General features: G+C 50.9%; 6 protein-coding genes and 1 non-coding gene across 7 annotated transcripts; 4 read left to right on the top strand and 3 right to left on the bottom strand.

Moving 5' to 3' along the window:
* The first annotated feature begins 499 nt into the window (after nt 1-499).
* On the top strand, nt 500-1,932 carry V8C40DRAFT_240488 (uncharacterized protein). The gene has a single exon (XM_083214810.1). It carries the CDS (start codon nt 843-845, stop codon nt 1,335-1,337), a length of 495 nt encoding a protein of 164 aa, XP_083074709.1. The 5' UTR covers nt 500-842; the 3' UTR covers nt 1,338-1,932.
* On the top strand, nt 1,849-1,932 carry V8C40DRAFT_t85. Its single transcript has one exon. It is a non-coding gene; the product is annotated as a tRNA-Thr (tRNA).
* Nucleotides 1,933-2,542: 610 nt separating this feature from the next.
* V8C40DRAFT_240492 (U2 snRNP complex subunit HSH155) lies at nt 2,543-6,575 on the bottom strand. Its single transcript, XM_083214811.1, has one exon. It carries the CDS (start codon nt 6,467-6,469, stop codon nt 2,813-2,815), a length of 3,657 nt encoding a protein of 1,218 aa, XP_083074710.1. The 5' UTR covers nt 6,470-6,575; the 3' UTR covers nt 2,543-2,812.
* A 167-nt stretch (nt 6,576-6,742) lies between these two features.
* Nucleotides 6,743-8,183, bottom strand: V8C40DRAFT_240494 (8-oxoguanine glycosylase OGG1). The gene is made up of 3 exons (XM_083214812.1): nt 7,986-8,183; nt 7,600-7,933; nt 6,743-7,537 (listed from the first exon to the last, which is right to left on the bottom strand). Exons 1-3 carry the CDS (start codon nt 8,102-8,104, stop codon nt 6,782-6,784), a joined length of 1,209 nt encoding a protein of 402 aa, XP_083074711.1. The 5' UTR covers nt 8,105-8,183; the 3' UTR covers nt 6,743-6,781.
* Nucleotides 8,184-8,354: 171 nt separating this feature from the next.
* V8C40DRAFT_240496 (uncharacterized protein) lies at nt 8,355-10,915 on the top strand. Its single transcript, XM_083214813.1, has 6 exons — nt 8,355-8,503; nt 8,570-8,598; nt 8,652-9,779; nt 9,846-10,110; nt 10,162-10,373; nt 10,439-10,915. The coding sequence occupies exons 1-6, from the start codon at nt 8,476-8,478 to the stop codon at nt 10,463-10,465; spliced, it is 1,689 nt and encodes a 562-aa protein (XP_083074712.1). The 5' UTR covers nt 8,355-8,475; the 3' UTR covers nt 10,466-10,915.
* A 296-nt stretch (nt 10,916-11,211) lies between these two features.
* V8C40DRAFT_240499 (40S ribosomal protein uS15) lies at nt 11,212-12,441 on the top strand. Its single transcript, XM_083214814.1, has 4 exons — nt 11,212-11,623; nt 11,698-11,730; nt 11,865-11,911; nt 11,982-12,441. Exons 1-4 carry the CDS (start codon nt 11,422-11,424, stop codon nt 12,153-12,155), a joined length of 456 nt encoding a protein of 151 aa, XP_083074713.1. The 5' UTR covers nt 11,212-11,421; the 3' UTR covers nt 12,156-12,441.
* V8C40DRAFT_240500 (DPY30/SDC1 family protein) lies at nt 12,222-13,074 on the bottom strand. Its single transcript, XM_083214815.1, has 3 exons — nt 12,877-13,074; nt 12,579-12,787; nt 12,222-12,513 (listed from the first exon to the last, which is right to left on the bottom strand). The coding sequence occupies exons 1-3, from the start codon at nt 13,009-13,011 to the stop codon at nt 12,441-12,443; spliced, it is 417 nt and encodes a 138-aa protein (XP_083074714.1). The 5' UTR covers nt 13,012-13,074; the 3' UTR covers nt 12,222-12,440.
* Between the last annotated feature and the right edge of the window lie 103 nt (nt 13,075-13,177).

The following is a 13,177-nucleotide window of genomic DNA, read 5'->3' on the forward strand; positions in this document are numbered from 1 at the left end:
GCGGCGTGGACAAAACGCCTCGCCATTGTGCATGATTGCCTTACTCTACTTCCAATCTACGAACGTTGCGACATGGCTCTCGTCACATTTTTCGAGCATAGAAATGGACGGCTGTCTTACTAGGATTCCGCTCTGCAGACTCGCCGAGACATGGCGGCGCCTCCTTTTTGCTTCCTGGGTGGCCATTGCTTTTCTCCCAATGGCTGTTGTACGACCTGTGTCTCGCTCTTCGCTCTGAAGTTGTTGCTCTGAAGGTGCCTCCAAGCCCGCTTTGACGGTATCTTTCTCCGTCGCCGTGGCGTTGGGTTCATGTGGTCTGCGCCAACAAATTTGTTGTTGTTGGATGACGATGCTGTGCCACTCCAAGCTGAGATTGAGTCCTAACCAGCGCCACGGGTTCGGACAGCATACGAGTACGGTAGAGAGGCCTCAAATGTCATCGGGGAGTGTCATCTTGGGATGTTCTGTGACCAACAGCGAAATCAGATGAAATGCTTCTGCCATTATCCCCAGCCCAGGCCGACATTCCAGGAATCGGAGCCGTGTCGGCAGGAGGCTGTTTGTTGGCCCTTTTTCGAGTCCGTCCTAGGACTGATCGGAAAGGAGAAATAGCATCAACTCCTTTCGGACATTACCTCGAGACATTGCCACAGCCTCTCGTGTCACCTCCTCGTGCATATTACAGAATGTAGTAGCTGCATGGGGGGGCGTGCCGTTGCCCCCATCCCGATGCTACTGCAAAAAGTATTTGATTTCTTCTGCCGCTACCAACTGCCACATACATACAACCACAGCAACAATGTCTGCGTTTTCATACCAGCCATTGCTATTGGTGAATTCGGATGGCTTCTCTTGTCTGGGACACACCCGAATATTCAACATCCCGACCGCCTTTTCCCCTTTATTCCCGGCACTTCTTCTCTCTTTTGTGCCCGTTAAGCTCGCCTTTTATTTTAGCCGGGTCCTGTTTTGTTCCCCCAACATCCATCCCATCCCTCCACAGCCAACCAAAGGAATCGACTTCGGCAAACACGAAATCTATCCTTTGCCCTTTTTCCTCTTTTCTTTTTCCGTCTTGTGCAAACTTATTTACGGCCTGCATTAGTAGCTGCACGCACTGCTTACTCCAAGTATCTGCTTCCTGCGGCGCTACTGCACGACGGGGCTTTGAATCACCATTTTGCTGCATGCATGCGGCATATGCACGCTGGCAAAGAGGGGAGAACGATGAAGATGGAGGCCATTTCATCTACCTTACAGCACAGCACATACGGAGTACTACAGTATGTACGAAGTACGGCAGCATTGAGAGAAGATTTTTTGGCTGCGTCTCTTAGCGTCGTTTCATTGTGCGACATTGTGTGCTCGTATGCATGCATGTCTCGTCTTGACTTGGTTTCTTGTCTCTCATTTTTTCTTTTTCTTTCTACTATCTTTCCTGACTTTGCTGACCGTGATGTGTAATTCGTGCTGGTGGCGCATGCAAGTACTATGCCGTAGTGACCATATATCTCGTAGTACCACCAATCATCTCTTCCATGCTCTTGATTTCTCTCTCGACGGCTGAGACATTGCAGGGGCTGGAGAGAATTGCTCACGCCCAAAGTGAGACATTGAGCGTGAGCAGATGCAAATCAGATTAGGCAGACGAGATTTTCAAAAGGACAAAAAGTCAAAAGTCGCAAAGGGCATTGGCATCCAGTGACGTCAACCCCATTCTCATTTCTCTTGGCCTTTGCTTTTTTGAAGCTTTACAACATTCTGCTGTGAATGAGAATGGGATGAGATGAAGTTTGGCAGTTTTATGATTCGGTTATGCCAACTCGAGCATCAACTCACGAGCTCTCGGCCCGCTTGGCTAAGCGGTATAGCGTGTCACTAGTAATTTCACTTGACATGACAAGGTGATCAGTTCGACTCTGATAGTGGGCAGCTTCATTTTTTGTGTTTCTGTAGCATTTCCCTTTTTGTTGCTATAACTCTTCTTTTTGCCCTCTTTACTTGTAAAAACCGTCCTTGTCGTTGAGCTGTTGCATGATTCAGGCTCTAGGCTGTAGACACAACACAGATGAATCCATCAACACATCTTCGTATACGACTACTTGTGCTTCATCAATTCAAGTCCTTTTCATCCTTTCTTTACCCATTGGAATGTCCAGATAAGAGTAGCGCAAAAAGAAAAAAAAAAAACTACAATAAACGATTCACACGCATACTGCGATGCAAGTCGATGAGACGAAACAAGTTCAAGGCGAGACAATGACGCAGGCTCCGGTATCCTCCATTCCGGTAAAGACAAGAAGCCTTCCCTTTCTCAGAAGCTGAAAGTGTCTCTTTGTGAAACGAGCAACTCAAGGGAGCTTTTCACATGTCTTGAGCCCTTTCTTTCTCACGGCGTCATCGTACATACCAGCGAAAACAAAAAAAACATCCGACGTCATCGGCCGTGGTGAATACCTCTCGTATAGTTCGAAAGAAGGAGGTTTATCCAGGCGGTCATCGACAAAGAAGATACACATAATCACCGTTGCTGTGCTAACAGCTGGCATATCCAGTTACTCCAAAAAGGGGTAGATGGAGGGAAAAAACACATTTTCTTTTCGGTACCTAGAAAAATCTAACAGAATAAACGCCCAACGCATGCCACTGTAATTCCACCCTTACACATTATTAGAATTCAAGCAGAAAAATTCAGAGTTATCCCCTATCCCACCGACAACCCCCCTCCTTCGTTGAGTATACGGGGAAAGGGACCCTCCCCTAATCACACCACACTAGCCACTCAGCGTAGCAGAGCTGTAGCAAAGAGAAATCATAGAATAATGGCCAGTTCTGGTCGGTCTGAAATGTCGTCGTCTAGGTTGGGATAGTATGGCACCATGGCATCGGCCGCAGCCACGTAGGCATCGTTGTACAGCCGCCAGTACGGCGTTCGCACTTTTCTCGCCGGATGGAAGAGTCCGGCCCAGACATAGTTGAGCACCAAGCCAGGCCCTGCAGCCACGCGAATGGCCTCAATGGCTTCGATGATTCGGTCAATGACGTGGGGACTGGTCTCGAAGAGGTTGGGATACAGCAGGTTGAGCAGGTGAATCATGGCGTCTTCGCAACCAAGACCAACCACACCGAGCGCAATATGCTTGACTACCGACGCGGCCGTCTGTCGATGCACTTGATCTCGATCTGTGAGGGCGTCTTCAAGCAGAGGCGTGACGGCGTAGACATAATCCTTTGCCATTTCGCCAATGTATTCAAACAGGAAGGACAAGGACTTGAGCACACCGTTCTGGACGTTGAGCTCAGGCACGCGGTATTCGTTCATCAGGGCCGGCAGGACAGTGAACGGGGCACAAGTTTCGGCGACGATACCAATGGCAACGGCAGTGTTGACACGAGACTGTCGCTCCTGTACTCTCAGGTTGTTCAGCAGCGTGGCCAAGACATCCTGGGGACCGATGGCTTTGGCAATGAAACCAAACGTGTTGTTTGCTGCTCGACGGATTCCCTTCTTGTGAGCTTTGAGCATATCAAGAAGCTCAAAGCAAATTCTCATCCACTCTCGAGCGTTGACACTCTCAGGGCCTCGGTCGGCAATACGTCCCACCAGATCAATCGTGTTCTCCTGCACCTTTTCGTGTCGGTTACGTAGAATAGGGGTCAATCGAGGGAGCAAATCTTTGATGGGAGGCTGCATCTGAGAAATACCCACGACCGTGACAATGGATCTCAGGGCTCCCAAAATCGATCCGAGAACTTCAGGATACTCTTCTCCGAGGTACTCGTACAGGACAATGCCCAGCTTGCCCATGAGAGCATCCTCTCCGCATTGCTTCATCACCATGGCGATTCGAGAGATGAGATCCGCGGCTTGCTGTCGAACAGTGGCAGACTTGTTATTCAGTCTCCACAGGATTGTGCTGACAATTTGTGGTAGGTAGGGCTTGCAGCGTGTTCCCAGGGCGTTCACCACCGAACCAAAGCCGTTGAGCATAACGATGTCCTCGACACTCTGTTCTTGGAACGCGTGAAGGATACCGTCAATCAGGCGTTCCTCCAGACGCTCGCCGATATCTGCGGCACCAAGACTGGCCACCACCTTTTCAACCGTCTCTACCGTCATCTTTCGGTAGGCCTCGCTCTCATCCTTGAGATTGTTGACAATTCTCTCCAGAATCTCACTCACGCCAACCTTTTGGCCAATGTCCACTGTGGTCTCAACGACTTGCTTGTAGTTTCGCTTGTCCAGAGCCATTCGCCGCACCCAGAAGCTCTTGAAGAACTCGTCCAAGACGTGCTCCTTTAGGTAGCCGGCTGTCACTCCCTCTGTGCCTGCGCATTGAGACACCACCTTCAACACCACCTTCTTCATCTCCTCATCTGGGGAGGAAAACTCTCGCAGCAGAATCTCCATGATTTGACTGGTGTAGTAGTTGGCGTACTCTTCGTCCATGAGAGGGATGATGTATCCCACAGCCTTGAGAAACCCAGCCAGGCCCTTTCCTCGTTGTTTGCGGGCTCCAGTCCACAGTGGGTTGAGGATATCGTCGAAACTCTCGATACCATACGGATTGGATGCCTCAGCAAGGGCGGCAATAGCCAGACTCGTAACGGTTCTAACTTTGGTCTGGTCATCGCTCAGGTTGGGGGCAATGCAGTCTACCAAACCCTTAAGGTGAGGCAGCACCGCGCATCCCATGAGGATGGGAATCTGCTGGACGATCTTGACTCCAGTGTGCCTGGCTTGCCAAGACTTCTTGCTTCGGCACACAGCTCTGAGGAAAGGCAGCAGAGCGGGAATTCCGAGGGCAGATGCAACAACAGCAAACGCTCGGGCGGTCGTGTTACGGACATACTCATCAACGTGGTCGATATCCGGCCGCATTGTACTGATCATGGTGGCGAGACCTGCTGCTTTGCTGAGGTTGGAAATAATCTCACGACCTTCGACTCTGGCGTAGTAGTCTTGATCAATCAAAAGTGGCTCAATAACGACAAGGATCTTGTGCACGTATGGGCGGACCAAGTCGTCTAGCTTGTAGAGAATTCGGTCAATGACCTTGACGAGCAGATGTCGCTCCTGATCTTCCAGTGACTTTTCCATCAACAGGGGGAGAATCTGGTCAAAGAGGGCACCGGCGCCGAACTGCCTGGCGTTGTCAGTAATTTGTCGAAGAGCCGTCTTTCGCATGGGCGGGGTTCCGTTCTTGATTTTGAGAAGCAGTCTCATAATCTTTCGCTCTTTGAGCTCGTCCACGCTGAGGGCATTTTCATCAGAGCCGTCTGTAAGCTTGCCAAAGTACGCCATGTCCTCGGGCTTGAAAAACTGCAAGTCTCCCACTCCGGGAATTTCAGCTGGCATCGGCTTTCCACCAAGTCTGACTTGATCAGGGTCCTGCATCATGAAGCCAGTCGAAGGTGCCGGAGTGGCCATGATCTTGTGAGTTGGAGCCCGAACAGGTTCATATCCAGGAGGGGGGTCAAGAACTTTGTAACCCTCGGCTTCGCCTGGCAAGAGCAGGTCAAGCTCTTCGTCGCTCAGTGGCATGTTCCGTCCAGAGATGTCAGTTCCAAAGGTCGTGGGCATCGAGGTTGCCTGGGACTGATGCATGGGAGTCGCTAGCCCCTGGTTGCCCATGGGTGTTGCAGATGGCGCTTGGTCCCATCGCGAGCGTTTCTTGGGGCCGTCCATGGCATCCGGTCCCGGAACAGAGGGTGTCTGATCCCACCGGGAGCGCTTGGGCTTGACTGCATCCCCATTCTCCTCCTTTACTTCGTCTTCTCCAGCAGGCGCCGATGAGACATCCCATCGCTTCTTACGCTTGCGTACCGATGTGACGGCCTCCGTGGAGCCCGCCTCTGCGTTTTCCTTGTCATGATCGGCGAGTGTCGGCTTTGCGTCTTCGCCATTGTCATCATCCAACTTGGATTTGATAGCTTGCTTCACACGCTCCTCCTCGCGTTCAAGCTCGCGCAGCTCCATGATTTCTCGATAGCTAGTCCCATTTTCTGCAGCACCAGCTGCTCGGTTCTCAGCAAAGGGATCAGCTCGAGTCGGCGTGAGCACGCGATTGAATCGTCGCTTCTGATAATCCGTCTCACGGTCGGTGATGCGTCCGCTCTTCTCGCCCTTGCCAGCCAGAATATCATCTTCTTCAACGCCATCGCCGCGGGCAAACTCGTCAATCATCTCACGAGATGCCGTGTACTGACCAACGAGTCTACGCGTGTTGTCTCCATCTCCCATCTCATCGTCATCATCCCCCATTGGCAGAGACGTGTGGTATCCCGCAAACTTGTCGGCTTCCTGTCGGTCGTACAGGTCGTTGTCTGCGCTGTCGGTGAGCCGCTGCTTCGTCGAGTCATTGCGTTGATTCGAGGCTGCCAACGCGCGGGAGCCTTTAGTAGCGGCTGCCGCAGCGTTGCGCTCCTGCTGGAGCCTCTTGATCGTCTCGAAATCTGCATCAGACATCTTGGCTCATCGAACTTCCTGCTTCATCCCGGTTCTAACGTGTTTGCCGTGGTTCCAACGAGAGCGTTGCGCATGGAGGTGTGCTGCTGAGAAGCTTGTTGATTTTAGATAGGGATTGCAGGCCAAGCTTTGCATAGAGGCGGCAAAAAGTCTACCGCCAACGCAATTCCGACGTTCAGCCGACGCGCCACTACGTGCAGCCAATGCAACGACGGTTGCGTATCACGTTAGCCTTGGACCAAGAAAATATTAGAAATACAGCGAGAAGAAGGATGGAGGAAAGAATTAATATTTTTATTATCATCATTGATTTCATGGCCGGGCTCTTGTTCGCCGCCTTTTGGTTGTCGTGTCTACTTTCAGAATGACTCCCTCTTTTGTATCTTCCTCCTTCACAAGTACCTCTACACTTTCCACCTCAACCTCAACAGCAGCTTTCCTCTTTCTTGGAGACCCCTTCTTTGAGACTGAAGCATCTTCTTTCTGTGATAATTCCTCGATTTTTTCCTCCTTGATACGGCTTGAAAACTCTCGCAAGTCGGCTGTAAACAAGACTGAATGAGCCCAGCCCGCATATTTACCCCATATGCCTCTGAAATGGTCTCCAATCGCATCGTACATGACCTTGTTGATCGTTTTGGGGCCCTTTTTTCCAAAGCGATAATCTCTCTGCGCAATCTGAAGAACATGTGTATCTACCGGGACTGATTCTCCCCATCCTAGACCCATTAAGCATACACAGTCGGCCACCTTTGGGCCTACGCCAGTGAGGGAGAGGAGTGCAGCCTGGGCAACTTTGTAGGTGGATTGCGGCGCATCCACTACGGCCACGGCGTTGAATGCAGGGAAAGCTGGGTTGCGTAGTGAGTCTAGCCATGCCGAGGGTTTTTCTTTCGCAATGATGCGAGCCGTCTCTGCGATGTACTTGGCGCGATACCCAAAGCCAAGTTCTCTTAAATGGGCCTCAACTGTCTTTTTTGTTAGAGACTCTGGGGTTGGGAAATCGTGCATGGCCTCGCCCTCTATATGGCCAATCAACGGGCCATAATGCTTGCAAAGTTTATGGACCTAGAGTTCAAGTTATGTTAATCGAAAGTCGTCCTTGGTAAGCCGTTCCCACGAGGACTAACCATTTGAGAGATTCGGGATATGTTATTGTTGCTGCTGCATATAAAGCATATCAACGCCTCCCATGCATCTTGGTTCAGGATCCGGACTCCCGTAAACTGCGGTGCCTTTTTCCGAAAGTTTGGATCATCCTTCGACCACTGTTGATATAGGGAAGCCAAATCAATGTTTAAGCTGAAATAGTGGCGAAGAAGATCTTCTGTATCGTCCTTCTCTGATGGTACGTCTTTGCCGGATGATTTGCTCTCAGCACGGTGTTCTGGCCAAGTCACTTTATAATGTAGATGAGTTTCATCTTGCTTCAAAGACAGTATCCTCCCATGCAAGGTACATGTCCTGCTTCTGTTTAGTTCACCATAAATAAGAGCGACAAAGAGGTGAAACTAACCATTCATCATTGAGTTTCCGCCACCTAAATGATTGGCCACACCGCAAAGTCGTGTCAATGGAGAGTTCCGTGAGGTTCACTGGCAGTCTGCGCCATTCGACAATGCGCTTCATTGCCATGATTGGTGAACCTATTGGTTTGGAAAAAGAAAACAATTACAGGTACAGGTTAATACCGTATCTGCAGGTAGTGTGTAAGTCGTCGATATGATAGGGGCCACCACTATGGACTTTTCGGGTCTTCAGGCGCGTCACTAAAGCACTAGCCGCAGATAATCCGGCAGGCTCGCCAGCACTAACGCTGAAGCGGATTAGCGCCCATATTGCAAAAAAGCTCCAGCCTCGCCTTCCATGCAAAGCATTGGCAAAGGAGCTTTTGGCCAAGAATCTTGCCGGCGACTCCATCGACTGTCCTTTTCATCACAGAATCCGGCATCACCAATTTCAAGGAGTTGCCCGGTCGCTCGAATTGGCGACGAGAAACCACAACAATGAACGGCGACAGTTATTCATCTCGAGGTACGACACGCGTTCCAGCGGCTGCTCAATTGGCGCCTGTGCTAACCAAAGTTTCGCGTCAATCAGATGGGGGGCGAAGAAACCGAGATTATCCTGTTCGTATACCAATTGCTGTTTCCACCCGCCGTATCTAATCGCTTTGCTCTAGAGCTCGAGGGGCGAAAGAGATGACCGTCGCGACCGACACAGAGATCGTGGAGATAGGGATCGCCGCCGCTCTCGATCACCAGACCACCGTGGAGGCCATCGCCGGCCTGAGGGAGACGTCGATGCATACTCTTCAAGTCGCAGCCACCGCGATAGGGAACGCGAGGACAGATACTCATCGGCGCGCGACCGTCGGGGCGACCGTGAGTGGGACCGTGACCGAGGCTCTTACCGCCGAGATGCTCGACGTGACGATGACGAGAGGCCCAACCGACGAGACCGAGATGGATACGACGATCGCCGAAGAGGAGGACGAGGAGAGCGAGAGAGGCGTGGTGATGATGGGTTTGCAAGGCAAGAGCAGCCACGCCGCAGCCCGTCGCCTCCGAAGAAACGAGAGCCCACTCCCGATTTGACGGACGTTATCCCCATTCTCGAGCGTAAGCGACGTTTGACGCAGTGGGATATCAAGCCTCCTGGTTACGACCTTGTGACAGCCGAGCAAGCCAAGCTTTCTGGCATGTTTCCTCTTCCAGGTGCCCCTCGTCAACAACCGATGGATCCAACAAAGCTGCAAGCCTTCATGACTCAACCTGGTGGCCAGGTCACCAGCGCGGGGCTCAAGGCGAGCAACTCTCGCCAGGCAAAACGCCTGCTCGTTTCCAATGTTGCAAGCGGTGTTACCGAAGACGCACTGATTTCGTTCTTCAACCTACAACTTAATGGGCTGAATGTCATTGAGAGCTCTGATCCTTGCGTTCTCTGCCAGTTTTCTCAGGACAAGGCATTTGCCGTCCTAGAGTTCAGAAATGCGTCTGACGCAACTGTTGCGCTCGCATTGGATGGCATCACCATGGAGGCCGATGATGCACAGAATGGTACCGCCAATGGTGGCAACCACGGGCTGACTATTCGCCGACCCAAGGACTATGTCATGCCTGCGCTACCAGATGAGATGCCTTACGACCCAGAAGTCATTTCCAACGTGGTGCCTGATACCGTACACAAGCTGTGCATCACCAACATTCCGCCTTTCCTCTCCGAGGATCAAGTCATTGAGCTACTCGCCGCATTCGGCAAGCCCAAAGCGTTTGTTCTGGTGAAAGATCGCAGTACCGAAGAATCTAGGGTGAGTCGAGTTTGGTTTGCGGATGTGATCTGTCAGCGTAAATCTGTGCTAACCATGTTATCAAAGGGAATCGCATTTACTGAATATCTTGAGCCTTCCACAGCGAATGAGCCTGCCTTGAACAGCCTGAACGGAATGGATGTAGGCGGCAAGAAGCTCAAGGTGACAAAAGCCAGCATTGGACCTACACAGGTCGCCAACTTCGACGTGGGCATCACTGCCATCAGTGGTCTCGCTTCTCAAACCTCCAATGACATTGAGAGAAGCTCTGTCATCCAGCTTCTCAACATGGTCACTCCTGAAGAGCTTCTGGACAATGACGATTACGAAGGTATGTGAGAGTGTTGTTCTTATTATGTCAGTATTCTAATCCTAGATGCAGAAATTTGCGAGGACGTTCAGGACGAGTGTTCCAAGTTTGGCAAGGTCGTAGAGCTCAAAGTCCCCAGACCATCTGGCGGCAGCAGACAATCCACCGGTGTGGGCAAGATATACGTCAAGTTCGATTCTGAAGAATCCGCCACCAAGGCTCTTACAGCTCTTGCTGGAAGAAAGTTCGCCGACCGAACTGTAGTGTCAACGTATTTCCCAGAGGTTTGTACTCCCTGTTCCCTATTGCTCAACCTGACCAAGCAGAAAGAAGGCTAACCCATTGGCAGGAAAACTTCGAAGTAGGCGCTTGGTAAATTGTTGTAATTAATACTTGGGCGAGGCGGTTTAATAGGTAGCTCATGACAAATCACATTTGCAGCCACGGGAAATCATGATAGCTTTGGTAAAGGGCGGAGCGGTGCAGATACAATGACAAACGTACTTTGTTCCAACGCGGGATCACAGGTACGAGAAAAGAAAAAAAGGGACGGCGTTTGTGTGCTTTGCTTGGTTGTGGCTGCGAAGAACAACGGATCAAGGCTCAATAGTAAGCGAATATGGAATGTCAAATCTCATTAAGATTACTACGGTGCTATCGCTAAAGGAAAAACAAGCTGGGTCTATAACATGTCTATTTGCTTCATGTTAGCAATACGTCTCATCCATGAGTGTCTTGCAGCAAATAATGAAGAGAAGCGCCAAAAGATCAGAAGTCCAGTTAATTCATTGGCTTTCCCGAAGGAAAGCCTAACATAAGAGGTGCCAAAATATAACAAAATGTGTCGTGTCATCATGTAGGTACATGCCATGAAGGCATCGCCAGTGTTGAGAGATTGAGTAAAGAAGAGATGGCTTACCAGTTCAGAACGGCCTAATATCAGCACTATAAGCTGGCCATATCAATTTCTTCTTCAAATTCTTGCTGCAGCTAGCAACATTTCGAATCAGCTGAGAAGAAAAGGACGGACCAAAAAGAAAGACGCGGCGCGTCAAAAGTCTTTCTGAGGGAAAATTTTGGAGAAAAGAAGATATAGCGGGTCGAGATATATCGAAGCCAAAGAGAGACTGGTCAGGTCACGTGCCAGCGCGGAAATCTGGTTAGCAGGGCCACTAGTCACAGCAACGGCGCTTTCCGCCTTTTGCCCTAACTAAGCGAAAATTTCATACCTCCCCCCCCACACGACCTAATTGTTACTTGCTCTGGCAACTTCGCGACCAGCTTCTCGACAACTTTTTTGCATCCTCCGCAGAAACCTCCAAACCAGACAAGATGGGTAGACTTCACAGCAAGGGCAAGGGCATTTCGTCCTCCGCCGTCCCCTACTCTCGCGCCGCTCCCTCGTGGCTGAAGACCACCCCCGAGCAGGTCGTCGACCAGATCTGCAAGCTCGCCAAGAAGGGTGCCACTCCCTCTCAGATTGGTGTTGTCCTGCGTGACTCCCACGGAATCTCCCAGGTCAAGGTCGTCACTGGTATGTTGAAATCAAGGGCATTGGCAAGACTACAATGGGAGGAGCGCTTTTGACTGACTGGTGAAATTTTGCAGGTAACCGAATTCTGCGAATCCTCAAGTCCAACGGTACGGAACCCTGAAGCGAATGAAGAATGTCATGTTCCAACGGCGCATGCATGGATGGATATACATACATTTTTCATGAGATACCTCTCTCATGTGCCTCTGTGCGGTCTTGACTGACAGAGTGATCTATATAGGCCTCGCCCCCGATATCCCTGAGGACCTGTACATGCTGATCAAGAAGGTGAGATTTCTGCAGCCCTCTGAAAAAAAGGACTCTTGAGCAAAGTGAAACTAACAGTGAATAAACTCAGGCTGTCGCTGTCCGCAAGCACCTTGAGCGCAACCGCAAGGACAAGGACTCCAAGTTCCGCCTCATTCTCATCGAGTCCCGAATCCACCGTCTGGCTCGTTACTACAAGACCGTCGGTGTCCTGCCCCCCACCTGGAAGTACGAGTCCGCTACTGCCAGCACCATTGTCGCTTAAACGGGGAAAAAAAGACCACGGGTTATTTACGGTCATGGTCGTGGAGGTTTTCAGGTCTTGGAGTTTGGGACGTTTATGAAAAAGCTGCATTTAGAGCTATGATTCTTCTGCGTTGGTCTGGAAAGACCGAGCCGGCAGTCAAATGCTCAAATCGAAAGCAATTGGACTGCTCATTGATATAGATGTGCTCTGGGTATCCTAAAATCCCTGATCCTGTAATCTGAAATCCTCAACGCCTTCAACGTGCCTTTGTCCCATGATCTAATGATGATGCTTTAAATCAAATTACCCTGTACCCTCCAGCTCCCTTGACTTTTGTATCAAGTACTCGCCCAAAACTCGTAAGGGGTCTTCTGGTCTGTAGCAAAGTAGTTGTCAGTGACAGCTTTCAAATGATGATGCCAACCAAGGCAATCAACCTACTTTTCTTTGGCCAGCAATTTCATTCCCTCCAGCAGAGCACCCGTGACCTTTGAATTCAAGTATCGCCGCGTCGAATCGCCATGTAACGGCGGCTCTGAAGGCATCGTGAATCCTGAATCTGGGTGTGCTGACGCCGCTCTGGAGCCATGCGCTGGAGTTCCTGTTCGACCAGGAGCAGGGCTAGGCGCAAAGGCAGCGGGTGCCGGTGACTGGTGGCGGTCAGTCGATCAACAGAGTAACAAGAGCGGCAGAAAAGCCATTGTTTGGAGCAGAATCAGAATCATAGAAGCGGCCTTACTGCTTGGTCTGTTGGCACATCCGCCATGACGACGTCGTTCCCTTGGCTCTGCTGCGAGGGCGGGTTTGAAGCTTCATTGTTGGAGATGGACACCTGCGGAACATCCACCGCGGGCTTGTGATCGTCCTCTGCCATGATTACGGAATGCCGGCGCCAATTGGTCGATTTGCAAGCTGGGCGATGGCAAAAAGAAGCTGCCATTCCAGCTCAAAGAAAGCAGCAACATGAACTGTGGTGGGGACGGGCACTTAGAGGGGTCAGCTGACTTCGCGTTTAGCTGTTCACGGGCCTCCGCGTCAAC

The sequence above is a fragment of the Trichoderma camerunense genome, assembly GCF_050948025.1.
Source record: "Trichoderma camerunense strain CBS 138272 chromosome Unknown V8C40scaffold_6, whole genome shotgun sequence".
In the NCBI taxonomy this organism is placed as follows: domain Eukaryota; kingdom Fungi; phylum Ascomycota; class Sordariomycetes; order Hypocreales; family Hypocreaceae; genus Trichoderma; species Trichoderma camerunense.